The sequence below is a fragment of the Meleagris gallopavo genome, chromosome 3, assembly GCF_000146605.3.
Source record: "Meleagris gallopavo isolate NT-WF06-2002-E0010 breed Aviagen turkey brand Nicholas breeding stock chromosome 3, Turkey_5.1, whole genome shotgun sequence".
NCBI lineage: Eukaryota > Metazoa > Chordata > Aves > Galliformes > Phasianidae > Meleagris > Meleagris gallopavo.
The window spans coordinates 29,422,843-29,438,661 of NC_015013.2; the positions used below are offsets into that span (position 1 = coordinate 29,422,843).

At 37.2% G+C, this 15,819-nt stretch overlaps 1 protein-coding gene across 12 annotated transcripts in view; it reads left to right on the top strand.

The window, feature by feature from the left end:
- The window catches only part of FHOD3 (formin homology 2 domain containing 3), a 370,085-nt gene that overhangs the window by 245,155 nt on the left and 109,111 nt on the right, over positions 1-15,819 (top strand). For all 12 annotated transcript variants that reach the window (XM_010708572.2, XM_031552794.1, XM_010708574.2 and 9 more), the window contains exons 7-10: positions 717-828; positions 7,114-7,208; positions 13,337-13,480; positions 15,457-15,695. In XM_010708572.2, the coding sequence (XP_010706874.1) occupies positions 717-828; positions 7,114-7,208; positions 13,337-13,480; positions 15,457-15,695 (590 nt within the window). The remainder of the gene's footprint in view (positions 1-716; positions 829-7,113; positions 7,209-13,336; positions 13,481-15,456; positions 15,696-15,819) is intronic.

Here is a 15,819-nt window from a genome sequence, read left to right on the forward strand (position 1 = left end):
GCACATACCTGAAAATTTTTACTTAGCACTTAGAAAATTATATAATAGTCACATGTCCTCTTTGGAAATGTGAGATCTGTAAAGAGATCAATAGAGCTTGGCTGTTGGTTTCTAGTTGGAAATGTACAAATTAAGTTTGAAACTATGCTGTTTGAGTGCTCAGTTCAAGTAAATCACACATTCTGTGACAGGGAGGGATAGTCTGATGCTGAAGACACTTTCTTTTGAGTAGTATAAGTAGAGGATATTGCTTTATGTAATAATTTATCATCTAAACACAGTATGAAAAAAAAAAATAAGAATCCATGAGGAGAAAATCATCCTGTCATGCAGGAATAAATGTTGTGTTGAGAAACAGCAATATATTTATTTATAGTTGACTAGACTACATGTACATTAATATTCGGACAGAGATGTTGGGGATAGCCATAAGTGCATGTGTAGGTGGGATATTTAATTTTTTATTATTAATGCAGTGTTAAGTTTCTGTGGAATCCGTTGACTACTGGGGCTTCCCTGGGAGACTACTGCCAAGTGAATGAAATTTTCAGCCAAATGGCTACCTATCATGTCTTTAGTTCTGGCACAGCTAAATCTCTTCTGCGTATGTGTTACTATCAGATCTGGATTGCTCTGCTTGTGTCTTGCTCAGTGTCATGTAGAACATCTAGAAATGCTGTGATTTGCTGAATGACAAGTTGTGCTCTTTTTTTCAGTTCCGCCTGGTGGTAAAGACAGCACTGAAGCTGCTGCTGGTGTTTGTGGAGTACACTGAATCCAATGCACCACTTTTAATCCAGGCAGTATCTACAGTTGATGAAAAGAGAGGTGGGTAGCCTTATTTGGGGGGTGCAAATACCCAGCACCATTGAGATCATGTGGCATTTTGTCATTGCTGCAGCGTTGCTGTTGTGATGCCTGCCTTATGTGCTATTCACTTGATTTCTGAATTAGAAGTGTATTCTGAATATTCATACAACTTAAGATTGTTTTGAATTATAATGGAAAAGTGAGAAGGGAAAAGCTGAAGAACCATGCTGCTTCCAATACACCGTAGTCACTGCCTCCCCTTCCCTGCACCCGCAGGCAGTGTAAGCCCCATTGCATATCCTGACCTTGGAGGCTCCTCTGGGCCAGACCATCTTTGCACTTCCTTCTGAGAAGAAGCAGTTTGATTTAGAAGAGAAAATGATATCTAATCGGTGTAATCCCTTTGAAGACAAAGACGAGGTCAGTAATAGTACAGGCTTTATAGTAAAAGCAAAACCATCTGTTGTTACATTAAAATAAAGCCCTTGAGCAGATATTATACTATGAAATCTGTTGCCCTTCAGGCTCATGAAAAAGACTTGAATATGCATACTGTATTTCTTACAAATAAATAGAACAAAAATGTTTTTTTCTTATTCTTCCCACAAAGCTATTGCTAAGCTCTCAGGGCACTCTGTCTTGATGCAGAACATTCCTTTGCCTCAAGGAGAGTTTTTGAGGTTGGGAGCACCATTGTTGCGATCTCAAACACATGGAAGTTTAAAGCAACATTCTCTCAGAGGTGCATGCTGCCTCCATGCTGAACTTGTTTGAGCAACTTGATATGGTAAAAAGTGAAACAAAAAGTTGGAGGATGGGCAGAATAGGAGAAAGTAGCCAGATTTTGCTTTTAACTATATAGTATGTTGAAAAGAGAATAAAAACAAACCCCGGATTGTTTCCTATGGTAGAGAAGTAGGCAGGAATAGTTTAGAATCAGTGTAACACTTTAAATGGTGTACTCTTCAGGTTGGCTTTCAGTTTTGAATTAAACTAATAAGCCTTACAATTACATAAACAGAAAGGTAATTACAGTATTCATATAATTGTAACTTCTGTTATATATTTTTATAGCCATTTGTAGTATATTTCCTCCACTCTCTAAACTCCCTAGTATACTCAATATGTTCATATTACCATCTGTTCGTATGCAAGTAAACCTCATTGAAGAAGGAGAAAGTAGGACCCTAAACAAGCTACCATGTGCTGTGTACTCCCTTCTGTATTGTAGGAAAAGTACGATATTGACCTAAGACATGAATGAAGTCATGCATACAGTTCAGTGTCTGATATTAGGAATACGAGGAGAGGCTTTATGGGAAAGCTAGAAAAGGGATTTTTTTTCTTCTTCTATATTTAGTTGTGGTTTTTTTAGGTCATCAGTGGAATAGCCCTCTACTTTAAACTGTGGAAATTCTATATTTTGGATTACATTTATAAATCAGTGTCTTATAACTGAAGAGTACCTGCCTTTAATGACTGATTTAATGGAGTAGAAATAAAACGGAAGAAAAGTGATGTGCCTTTTCTTGAAACATTGTCATAAATCTTGCAGGTGTATATAATTAAGTTTACCACTGCTTTGAAAAAAGTCCAGTATTTCATGTACATACAAGGTGATGAGATACTATATAATTCCTCAGCATGTGTACCACACATGATTAACATAAAGAGCCCCATAATAACTCAGTCTTGTTTCAAAGTGATCCCATCTGTGGTTTCTATGCAAGAATCCATCCATATGCAACCTGAAGTACAAAGATCCATGGAAGTGCCTGATGTACTCTCAGGTACAAACAGATTATTAGTAAGTAACAGCATGGTCCTCATCATATGGGACATAGCTTTTTGTTATTCTTTCATCTACATTCCTCCCCTCAACTTCTTCTCATTTTGTAGCCATAATGGAATTTGATCTCTTTTAAGTTTAAGCACATCAGAACTGTATGGGTTCTGGAAAATGGAGCTGGCATTGCACTGTGCTTGCTGTCTGGAGCTGTTTTATTGTAAGCTTTTATTAGTACAGAGATTGAAGTCCAGTGGCTGAACTGGATTCTGTAGCATTCTGTTTGTGAATTACATTTCTACTATCTGACTTCTTATTGAATTATTTGTAAATGACCTGCAGTATCAGTTCTTTACTTTTCTTTCCAGTTCATACACAAATAGCCAATACCTATCCTGTACCTATGACAGCAGGCCATATGCTCATACATATTTTAATAGGCAGCAGTAACAGATGTTGAGGTCTTTCCAGTCTATGGCAACTAGATAGTCTGTATGTTGGTAGTCCTCCTGTATGGTTCCTGCTGATGTGAAGTTTTCCATGCATTATGTTTACGTCCTGTGTAGTAGTGATGTCAGAATTTTGTGAAAGGCATGAATGACAGCATTAAGCTAATCCTTTTTTTTTTTTTTTTTTGGCAATTCAAATGAAAAAACATTTCAAGATGAAACTGAGAAAAGACTGAGACTTGAAACAACAGACAGCTTTGTTCAATATACTTTATTCATTTAATATATGCTAATTATTTGCAACCCCATTGCTATCCATGTGTTGATGAACTATCTCTGAATGTTCTGAATGCTGTGGTAGCATCATGGTTGAGACTGCAGAGTTCCTGACAAAGTAGCCACAATAATAGTATATACCAGTGAGAAACTTGTAAAATACAGTCAAGCAATTTTCATTTTACCCAGTAGAAGGCAGGAGAACACATACAAAACTCAAGCTTTACTGTTTTACTTTAGTGAGCCTGTTTCATCTCTTCTATCAGTTATAGCACAAGTCCTGTCTGGAAGTTGTAATCTTATGTGAACATCACAGTCTGCTCTCATAAGAAGAGCTTGGATGCTACACTATCATGCTTTTATATCAACATCAAATCACAGAATCATTAAGATTGGTATAGACCTCTAAAATTATCTATGAAACTGTCTGCCCAGCACCACTATCAAGTGGTAAAGTAAAAGGCTATAAAATAAGTGTTTTTTCACAATTGGCATGCAAAAATTGTTTCTTTTTTTAAAAAATAAACTTAATAACATATAAATATTACATGCGTTTAGCATTTTTTTTTACTAGAACTATATATTTTTAGGTATGTCAGTAGTAAAAGGAAAACTAAGGAAAACATGGGCTCGCTGCTGAGTGAGGTGGGTGCCCTGGGAATGAAGGACACTGAGAAGGCAGAGTTAACAGAATGCCTTCTTTGTTTTGGTCTTTACTGCTCATACTACCCCTTGTGAATCACAGACCCTGGAGATAAGAAAGCATGAGTCTGGGGAAGGAAAGACTTCCCGTTGAACAAGGATCGGATCAGAGAAAACATCTAGGCCAATTCAGCACACACAAATACATGGGTCCTTACAGGATGTACGTGCAAGTGCTGAGGGAGCTGGCAGAAGTGATTACCAAGCTACTGTCTATCACCTTTGAAAGGCTATGGAGAATGGGAGAGATGCCTGACGACTGGAGAAGAGCCATGATACTGCAGTCTTCAAAAAAGGACAAGAAGGAGGAGCTGGGAAACTCCAGGCCAGTCGGTCTCACCTCTGTCCCTGGAAAGATGATGGAACAGTTTATTCTGGATGTCATCTCCAAGCAAGTGGAACAGAGGAAGAAGGTTATCAGGAGTGGTCAACATTAGTTCACCAAGGGTTTTCTGTAATTTGTTATATTCGGATCATTACACAGATAACGTCAAGTTGTAGCTTTTAGCCCTGTGCTTCTTTCCTCAAAGGTTCCTCTCAATCTATAATCATTTATATATTTTACAAATCTTCTTCTAACTTAACACACCATGTTTTTCACAGGTCTTGTTTGAGCCTTGTTGTTTTAGTATAGCAACACGTGACCTTAGAAAAATCATCCATTTTTTTATTGCATGGTTTTCCAAGGTGTTTTTTACATAGCCTTTCTGTGAAGGTGAACAGATTTTTTTTCAGTGAACAGTCTTATCACAAAAAAAATACGCTGTCTTGGAAGTTAATTTTTTTCATGTGTACTCCAGGGCTACAGTCTCATGTTGAAGTAGTGACTCTCCAGGAACTGCATATGTGGAAATCCAAACTTCAGGCCATGTGAGTGGATGAAAGAAGATGCTTGATGTAGATCTGCCCGTATCTCCTGTTATCAGATCATAGGTTGGAAACTATGGACTCTGATCAGTGTAGGAAGCAAGGAATATTAACCCAAGTATAGTGGTTCAGTAAGTTTTTGGTGAAGCTTTCAGACCAGAGCTGCCTCATCCCCATATTGATGGACAGCCTTATCTTAAATCTGGTACCAATTGGAGTAGCTCTGTCAGTTATTGTACAGCCTGTTGTTGATATCAGCTGGGAAATAAATTGAATTTCAGTTCCAGAGGATTTCAAATTTAAGGCTAGAAGTTAAGGTTAGTAACACTATTATGATTGAAGAATTCAAAGGATGGATGAACTGAGACCGGACTTCTTTACTAGTAAATTTTTTCATATCGTGGTCAGAAACAGAAAAGCAGCATAGGTAGAAAAAAACTTTATCATCCTTGCATGGAAGCAGCGAGGCAAGTGAGTACTCTTTTACGATAATGGAGAAGTATACAGCCATAAAGGCAAAAAGCTCAAATGTCAGGATGCTATCTTTAGAAAACAGAATAGGATTTGTTTTACTATGAATAAAATTTGTCTGCAAAACAACAGTTTGTCTGCTTTCCCTGGAAGAACTCTCACTGAATAATTCAGTGTGGATTAAGTAATTAATTTTTCATATTGCTGGCAACTGACTTTTGTCCAAATAACATTGTTATAGATCAGACTTGGATAGTATTGCCATTTTGTTTCTCTTTCTTATTTTCTTCCATTTTTATTTTTCACTAGAAAGCACAAGAAAACATTTTTGTAGTAAGGATATAATTCCTGCTGATCATATATCATTTGTGAGCTGAGTGAATTTGTTCCACATGTCTTTTGAACGTGTACAGCACAAAATGTCTGGTAATATAGAGAATCTGGTAAAGAGATGTCTAGTACTATTCTCATTACAGCAGTATATGGGAATTAGTACAGTAATGCACATAAATACTTTCTGAGAGATGAGAGTGAATTCTCCCTCTGATTTTGCTTCAGATAAAGAAGCTCTGCTTTATTATTCAGTAGTGAAGATCAGAGAATGTCTCAAAAGAGTGGGAAAAAGAAAAGAGGAGGAAATATTATGTGTGTTCATTAACAGACAGTTTTTTACACAGCGCTCTGCCATTGCTTTGGAAGTGAAGATGTTTGGTTAATAGAGATTTGATGTCTGTGCAGAAGGACATATCTGTATGTATGCACAACGCCAGCATAAATAAGCATTGGCTATGATTACTGTGAGAGCAGTGCAGTGATTTAACCTCTGCGTTGCTGATCAATCAGCAACAGGTTGTTGGGTTGAAACAATTTCTTTTTACTGTCTGCTTGCGTTCAAGCTATTATCATTATAATTTTGGGGGGATGTGAATCTGTTATATCTGTTAGAATACTCTGCATTTCTCTCTGTACTCAAAGACTGTTGCCGTTCTGCTTGTGTAGCAGAAAACTGTGTAGTAATAGAGCATCACTGAGTTAGTTTTCTGATTTCTCCTCTTAACCTTTAACTTCACTCCAAACAAAGAACTTGCTTGTGATCTTTCATTATTTACTAGATAAAATAACTATGTTTTTTTCTTTAGTAAATTTTGCTATCTGCCTTTCAGCCAAATAAAATAGAATTGTTTACAAGGTACTTTCCACACAGGACTTTAATCTGCTTGGCATTTACTGCCTGACTTATTTGGTACAGTAACTTAGTAAAGCCACTTGAGTTTTTGTCTTTCTCTGCCACACTGTTTTGTTAATAGGACTTATCTTAATGCAGTATAACTAGTAATACCACTAGGAATGTAAGCAACGAACTCACTGGAAGAGTAGCATATAGATTTTTGTGCAAGACTTATTTAAACCTATGAAAACTTATGATTGGTGTAGTGGAATTCCTCCCACACAATTTTTAGAAGTTCACTTCAATTGAGTGGGCTAACAAAACTTCTTTCATCGTCAAGGAAGATGTATTGGTACCTCTGGGAAAAGTCCCCATAAGATTTTTAGGATGCACCACAGCTGTTGTTGATTGTATTCTGTTCTCCATGAATTAGAGAAGACTGTAGAAAAAGCAGGAGATAACATCATCCAGTTGATCTTTCACTTTGATACATCATTCCAACCTGTGCTGCCTCTTGGATAAATGTTGCTGCAACAGTTTTCTATTTTGGTTATCCTTACCAATGTTTTCTGCTTTACATGTAGGAGCCAAGCCTTGGGCCAACATCATGGAGATCTTGGAGGAGAAAGATGGGGTTGATACTGAACTACTGGTTTATGCAATGACTTTGGTTAACAAGGTTTGTTTCCTTCCTAACTGTAACTCATGGTAATAATATTAGTATTTTCTGTTGCATATTGCTGGTCTATGAGAATATACATCAAAGACCTGTCCCAGAGAAGTTGTAGGATCGGCTGTAATCAATACAGTCATATTACTTATGTTGCAGACCTATTGAGGCTGCAGCTAGGAGTGGAATTGCTGTTTTCCTAGTTGCTGTGCATAAACATAGTATGACATGATTCTTCTCCCAGAGCTGACACTACAGTGCAAAACAGAATCCAACAAACTAGCTCAACAAATTACCTGGGAAATAATGAAAGCAAGAACTTTGTGAAAAGATCATGTGTTCACAAAGGCTTACGTTGTGCACAATTTTCCAGTTCCAGATCATTTAAATTATTTTTTTACTGTGAACCAAATATGGTAAATGAAACAAGTGTGAGAGCTTGTAAGAGTGTTTCCACTTTAAAAAAAGGAAGTATAAACATGCTTTGATTTTTTTTCTTCTTTCTTTATGTTTTCTGGTGCCTCTTACGGTAGCTTTGCAGTAAAATCAAACTTCTGAACTATGAAGAGGTAGAAAGGCCCATAAAAGCTAGAGAATTGTTACCATCAGTGCCTTAAAAATTAGTGTCTAGTCCTAAAATTCTAAACAAATCTTTGGGTAACTAAAATCTTTCAAAGAACACAAAAAGTCCACGTAATACTAGAGAATTAAGGTTATTTTGTGTTCTGTAATTATACTTAATAAGCCGGAGAGCTACAGAATATTATTATTATTTGTTATATTTATCTAAAGATCTAGAGTTTGCTCGCGGAGATCATAGAACAATATGCCAACTTTCTATGTTCATAGCTGCATGGTTGGAAACCGGGGTTGTTTTATGGTTTGGGGTTTTTTTTAATTTAAGTGGTTTCTTAATGTTTGGTATTGTCCATTCAAGATACCTGAGAAGGCCTGACCTGATGACATCTCTGTTGTCACTGTCTTTTTACTTACAGCTACTCTTGTACCTGCTTACACAGTAGTAAAGATCCTCTTAGACTTTAAAAGAGCATCTTGCTGAATTGATTTTTCTGAAAGGTCTCACCTGCTTGTTATGCTTATGTCTTTAGTTGCTGTTAAAGCTGAGGCAACTCATTTTAATGTTTCTGTTTTATGCCTCGTTATTTTGTATACTGATTCCTCCTATTGAGATAATTTTCTCTCTTTCTCTTTTTTTTTTGTGTGTGTGTGTGTGTGTTATTACCTAGCACCTAACTTCAACAATTATTTTCTATTTTCTACACATGGTATAGTTGATTCTTTTGTCTGAGTTTTACATTTAAAGCTATTTTTAGGAGGAGGTAGTTCTTTAAAAGCGAACAAAAAGAAAAGCATCTCACAGTCAAAGGAGTTACGAAGATCAAGGAGCAGAGGAATCCCACAGTGCCACACTTATAATTATGATCTGGCCTATGGACAGCTTTATGATGTTTTTAATGGGGTTTTTTTCATGATTATAGAGAAGACAGCAAGCAACATGACACAGCTGTAATTTTTTCCTCGCAGAGAATACAAAGAAGGCTCAGATGCTTTCAGCTTCTCCAGAAAGAGGAACTGAAAAAGTTTTTGGTGCAGGCAGAAACCTTATGGGGAGTTTGTCTTAAGGAAGCATATTTCTGCACCTTTTTCTTTTTCAATGTATATACATTTACAGACTGCTTTCCTTCCTGCTCAGAAACTGACAGAAGAACTGCTTCAGTCGTTTTATCCTTCCTCTCAGTTTGTTGATGCACAATCAATTTACTTATGCTCACATTTCAATAAATTTCTCCTAATTATGGAAGATTTAGACTTTAATAAATTTCTAAAATGAAATTGATCCCAGAACATACACTTCAGGTTCTGTATAGCTCCAGTATAACCTTTGTCATCTTCCATATTAAGATCTGTTAGATTTTTTTCTAATTCATCTTCCATATTAAGATCTGTTAGATTTTTTTCTAATTCATCTTCCATATTAAGATCTGTTAGATTTTTTTCTAATCCCTGCTTTCATTTTTATCAGTTGTTTCTGAAGAGACAACTTTATTAGACCTTTTACTGAGACCTAGATTATCTAAAGAGATAGAATCCCTTTATATTTATTTCTAGAGACACATGCACATACTTACATACATTTATAAACCCCTATTTACTAAATGTAGAAAGAAAATTGTGTTGAATTCAATTGCCTTTTCTATTTACTTCCATACTTTGTGTCCTTTCCAAAATTTGCTATAGAACCTTTTTGTTACTGTGATTACAGCAGTAATTATGGAGTTGTAAAATTACTGTTAATATTTCTTTTAACTTTATTTAATACTAAGTTTGTTCCCTCATAATACACAGTATCTTTTTTTAAATTGGTAAATAAAATTACATATTACTCACCATGTAAAAATTAATATGTTTTAGTATAATATATATAAAAACTGAATGTTTTTTTTTAACAGATCCATTGCAAGACTGGAATTTAAATACCAGCTTCCAGTCCAGTGTAACCACTGGGAGCTTAGTGTGCCACCCACCAGTAGTCCAGCAGCTGCAGCTAAAAAAGTACTGTCATGGGCCAGTGTGGTGTGAACGCAGCAGCTGGCACATTTTTTCAGTGATCTGCCTTAAGGACATCGTAGCTGCCACACTGGAACACTGATATTCTTACATCCTGTGTCCAACATTGGCGGCAGCAGCATGTTTTAGAAGTTGTGGTTCTTGGGTAGACAAATGCAAGATAGATGCTTCTTATCCCAAAGCAACTGAAAACTTGGCTAATGCCCTTAAGTGTTTATTTATTAGGTAGATTTACTATGTTTTTCACCATAGCATGTAAGATTTAGATTATTTAGATATCTCTCTATATAGTATGTGGGTGCTCTACTGAAACCCAATCTGTTGGATGTTTAGTAACCAGAGCAGTACTTTTATGTTATTTACACTTCCACACAAAGTTTGCACACCAAACACATTTAGCTGGACTTTCTGATGTCTGTATTCTGTCTGCACCACTGCTTTATACTGTGACTGTTTCATAAATGACAAAACATACTAATTAACTTTGCTGCCCAGTATCAACCAGGGGTACCTATTTTAAAAATCATGAAGAGAGCCTTTCAGTCTGAAGCTAGGAATAGGTTAGCACTAATTTCTGTCTTTGTTAAGAAACATAACTGAGGTCATGCAAACGTAAGATTATTTTACTACTACCGCTTTTGTATGTCATCTGATAGGATTTATCATCTTGGAAAATATTTGTCTTGTAATCCTTTTTTTACTAACTATACAACTTAGTTTCTTCCCTTTCTTTCTATTAGGACAGTTACAGTTAGTGGTGGGTAAGATGTATTGTTTTCACTTCAGTATAAATGTGGTTAAGAAGAAATATCAAACTCAAAACTCTAGGGTAGGGTTTTGGTTTTTATTTACTTAATCATTACAAAAAGCAGATGCTTGAGAGAGAAGAACTCAAATGCAAATGTTCCCATAAGGACTTGAGAGCGACTTGCACAAGACCACTGCAAACAAATTAAAAATCTTAATTCAAAGATTTTTCCTCAAACTAGAAATGGGTAGAGGCATAGGAATGATTCCTGATATTCAAATTTGTTCTTCTTTGGTAGACCAGGATTCTAGAGAGATTTCAAATGTTTCCTCTAAGCTAGCAATAACAACAAAATTCTGCACACCGAAGAGTGTGTTTTAAACACACTTCTCCAAGGGGCTAGATTTAAATTCTATGGTAGGATTTTAGTTTTCTTAAGGTTCTGTCTTTAGGGCAGAAGGAAGTATCTGGGATACAAATACTGAAGAACTTAACATGGTACTTGGGAAACAGCAAAAAGAGAGATCTGCCCAGTTTAAGACCTCTGCTCTTCTGATTGTGCTGCTGCTTGTCTTCTTTATACAGCCACCAAGAAAATGAGAATCCACTCTTTTAATATCATAAGCCAGTATTAAGCAGTCATGTATTCAGGCACCTCAGTGTTTTAATGAGTATATGTAAGCAGGTCTGCCTGCTCTTTTAGATATCACTTCATACTATGCTTGAAATATGGTCAGCATAACAGTTTGACAATCAAGCCAGCATAGTAGCTGTCTATTTCTTTTGTAAGCAAGAGAACACATCCTTTTATAGAAAAGTATTTCCACATTCACATTAAAGCTACATTGAAGATACATGCTGTCTATTTTCTGTACTGTTCAGGAAAATTTAGTTCCCTCTTCTTCAATGAGTTTTAAACAGAAGCTTCAATACTGTCCTAGATGGGCACTTTTTTTTTTTTTTTAATTAGAGCTTGAACATATAACCCTAACACTTCACTGGGGTTTTGTGCTAAGCATTCCTCTTACTATTAAATTTACCAGTAATAATCAGACATCAGACAGTAGTTCTGTTGTGACTGAAGAAGGAAATGTTGCTGTGTCATTTATTAAAAACTAAAACGAACAAATAACCTGGCACATTTTTCAGTGCCACATTTTATAGGCTTAAAGGGATGGAGTATGCTAGCTGTCTATTGCTCTCATTATTCATGTAATTCTGTGTAATTTTTCTGAATGTAAAGCTTCTTGGTATAGGGAAATAGTCCAGAGCAGCTGTTCTCTTCTGCATTCTGCTGCTCAGAGCAACTCTGTGAAAGGCATGTTCCAGAAAAACAGTATTGTCACAGCACAGTTCATGCTGTTCCATTCAGGAGAAAATGAAATTCTTTCAGGAGTGTACTTGTTTTTGTTTGTTTTTTTTTTCCCCTGGTCTCTCCCTTTCTCCTCCTTTTTCTCTTCTCTGAGTAAGTTATTTAGCTAATTATATGGTTATGAGAGCAGAAGCTTTTGCAGCATGGGTATCTCTTTAGAGCACTAATCCAGAATAGCTGTGTTGGTTCCTGTGTGTCTCTCCCTTACTTTGCAGAAATGGCTCTGGATAGACTGATTCGTGCAATATAGCAGGTGCCACTCTGCACATAGGTCACACAATATTCAGCAGTTCCTGCTCATGTCAAGCGAGACTCGTTTTTCTGTGTCACACATAAAGAACAGGTAAAAATGAGCACAAGCTGAGCAGAAAACAATAGCAAACCAAAATAGCTAGGTTTTGTATTGACTTTGTTGTCTGCAGGACTATGATGGATGAAGTTCACTTGTGTTCTTGAACACAGTTGTCTGACAACCATGTTATCTTCACTCCAAAGTACAGTGTTGAGTGGCTAGATTCAATCCCTGCACTTCAGTGGCATACATAAAATACATGTTATGCTACAGAAACCACCTTCCATTTCTTCTTAGTTTTCTGAATTCACCAAATGAGAAACAACTGTGGTAGAAGTGCTTTCTTTCTTGAACATAAGGCAGGTGCCATATAAAGTTCTGAGTTCAAAAAGTTTGTTTTCAATCACTATTATTACTGGCTTTCTTTATTTTCTAGTGCGCTAATCCTCCGGTGTCACTGGTATCAATTTACTCCATAATCAGGATTTTGTGAAACTAAACATATTGGAGTTAAGAAGTCAGCATGCTTTTAGTTAATACTTCTAAAGTTGAAAGGGAAGAAAGAAGTCAATACCTCTGTAATATAAAACAATTTGTGGATTTGGGGGAATGACCTCTGCTGCAGGTGTTGAGGACAGCTAGGCGCATGGTGCAGGATGTTTCCTGCTGTCCTGACATCACACAGCTGTGCATTCAAATTTTTCTTCTTAAGGCCGAAGTTACAGGAATCAGTAGGAAATCAGCTTCACTGGTTTTAGCTAAACCATTTTTTTTCCCTCATTGCTTTTATCCCTGTGTTTGATGCTCGAACATTCTCAGTTCTTCAAATTTGTGCTTGAATGAAGCCAGGAAGAATCCAACTGTGTATTTTAAAGACGCACATTTTCCATATTTTTTTGTATGAAATAACAACATTGATTTGTTTTTCCAGTTATTCATTTTCCTACACAGTGCACGGAGTTGTTTGTTAAAAGCTGTGCCACTTGTTTTATATTTTTTAGCGGTGTCTCTAATCCCACATCATGGTTTTGGTTTATTGAAATCATACATAGCACCACTTGCCACCCGCTTTTAAAAACCTTTGTTTAATTCTTTTCAAAACAAGCAGATCTAAATGTTTTCCCTTTGATTCTTAGACACTGTCGGGGTTGCCAGATCAAGACTCTTTCTACGATGTGGTGGACTGTCTCGAAGAGCTGGGCATTGAAGCTATTTCACAGAGACATTTGAACAAGAAAGGAACAGACTTGGACTTAGTTGAACAATTTAACATTTATGAGGTAACATAACATGCCCTGTTTTATACATCTTACAGCTTGTGCAAACTTCAAAGCTGAAAGGAGGGGGGGGGTGTAACCTAGGTGAAATTTGGTTATCTATTTTATTTTAAAAGAAAAACATCTGGTTGCTGGAAGTATTATACACGTTTGTATATGTGACCTGATAAAAGTACATGGCTGCTCAGCTCATAACAATTGCATTTCATACTAGTGCTGGGGCATGCTCCAAGGCAAACCAGCACATTTACTAGCCTCTTTAGAGGCAGTTCTGCCTGCAGTTAAAAGTAGAATTTCTTTCAATATGCAGAAGTATTCAACTCATGAAAAAAAGTTCATCTGAGCTCAGTGCCCCTTGTTCTGCAGCTGAATACCCAGCAAGTCCTTGTTTACGAGTTTACACTGGAGCAGATCCTATACAGTTTGCAGAAATGGAGTAATGAATGACTTCACATTCACCACCTAGGCATAAAATAACCACCGAAATGGTCATGTGCAAGGGTAGGATATCCAGTTTCTTAATTATTAGCCCTAATTTTCAGACTTCAGGAAGTATTGGCAGTGGGGAGGCTTAGGCAGAAATCAATATAATATAAATGTGAATTCATGTTATAGTATTACCAAATGAAATGACTTTATCTTCTCTGTGTCCAGCAAAGAATTTGGTAGCTTTCATTCTCCATTTTTTTCTTGCATTCTTCACCCATCACTAAACTAACTTTAGCAGAGCTACTTTCTACATAGACCAGACTGCAGGAAGAATCAGGCCTCTGGGCTTCAGGGAGCTTCTGCTCTGTGCTTGTTCTTCTTCTGACATGACCTTGGTGCCTGGAGAGATGTTTCACTCAGCTTCTTCCTCTTCACTTCCAGCTGCTCTTGTGCAGCAGTGTTTCCCTTTCTTAAATCTGCTTTCCCAGAGTGCACCCAGAGCGCATTGCTCATAGCCCAACTCTGGCAGTGGTGGATCCCCTTAGGATAAGCTGGAGCTGAGTCTGATGTCCTCTGGAGCAGTGCTGTGCTTTGTTCATCTCTGCTGCCCCTCCACTATGAAAACCTTGCCATATAAGCCCAATACTGTTACGTCTACATACTGCTCCTCTGTTTCCAGCTGATGAACTCACAACTCACAACGTATGTCAGATTTTTCTGTCAAATGTCATTGTCACCATGCTATTTTCAGCATTGTTCTTTCCTGAAATATGCATATGTTCCTCTGGATTTACAGTGCTTCTGAACTGGCAGGAAATACCGAATTTTCCACTGAATGGCATATATGAAAGTAATTATGCTAAAAATTGGGAAGTTCAGCAGAGATGCGTGGTCTCTGTTTTTTTCTTATAATCCATTGTGGTATGAGTTCACAGAAACAGGTTTTGTTAGTGTATGCTTTCTTTTTTTCTCTTTTATTTACTTTCAGGGAGATCTGTAAAAATTGAGATCTTTAAGAATGCGATTACATATGCATCAGCTGATCTCTTTCCTGGCTGAGAATAAATGATGATGCTTTTCTAAAATACTTTCTAAAGCAGTAGGCTATCTTTCACTCAGTCATTTGTAGTTGCATGTTTGAACGGAAGGAAATGTTTAATCAGTCAGTGTATAGGAGTTTTTTCAGTTGATTTCAGCGTAGACAAGAAATTTACCGATGTATTTTAGGAGGAAATAAAGAGAGCTAGGTGTCTAGCACTGCTTGGATTCCTTGTAAATTAAGTCCTAAAAAACAAACAAAAAACCCCAAATCTAACATAAACAAATCTGTTGTTTCAAGTCCTGCAGTGTTCTGTTCAAGATGTCAGTGTAGAATTCTATCAGTTGAGCTGCCACAGTGCACTAATGGATAGATAGCAAATTAGAGGGGTATCTGTAGAAATGATGACTCTAATAGGAATCAATCTTGTTGAGATCAGTAAATTCTTAAAGCCTAGGTGTGAAACCCTATAGGAAACACGTAAGAAACCTTGCCTCTCTTTCCTCCTCAGATGACCCTGAGGCACGAAGATGGCGATGAGACCGCTGACCCCCCTCCCAGTGGGCGCAAGGACAGAAGAAGGGCCAGTCTGGGCAGCAGTGAGCGAAGGGGCCTGGAGCGCCGGCGGAGCCGCAGGCACTCAGTACAGAACGTCAAAAGCACTTTATCAGCACCCGCAAGCCCATGCAGTCAGTCAAACCCCAGCTTCATGTTAGGTCATGGACAGCGCGTGGAAGATCTCAGTGAGAGGTAGGTGTCTGAGCTAAGGGCGGGCCTTCCTTTATTCCTGTTACTTTCTGTTCTCTTTATTGCACTTTATTAATCTGCCAGATTTCCAGCATTTGTTTTCTTTCTGTTTTGATGAATCAAAAAA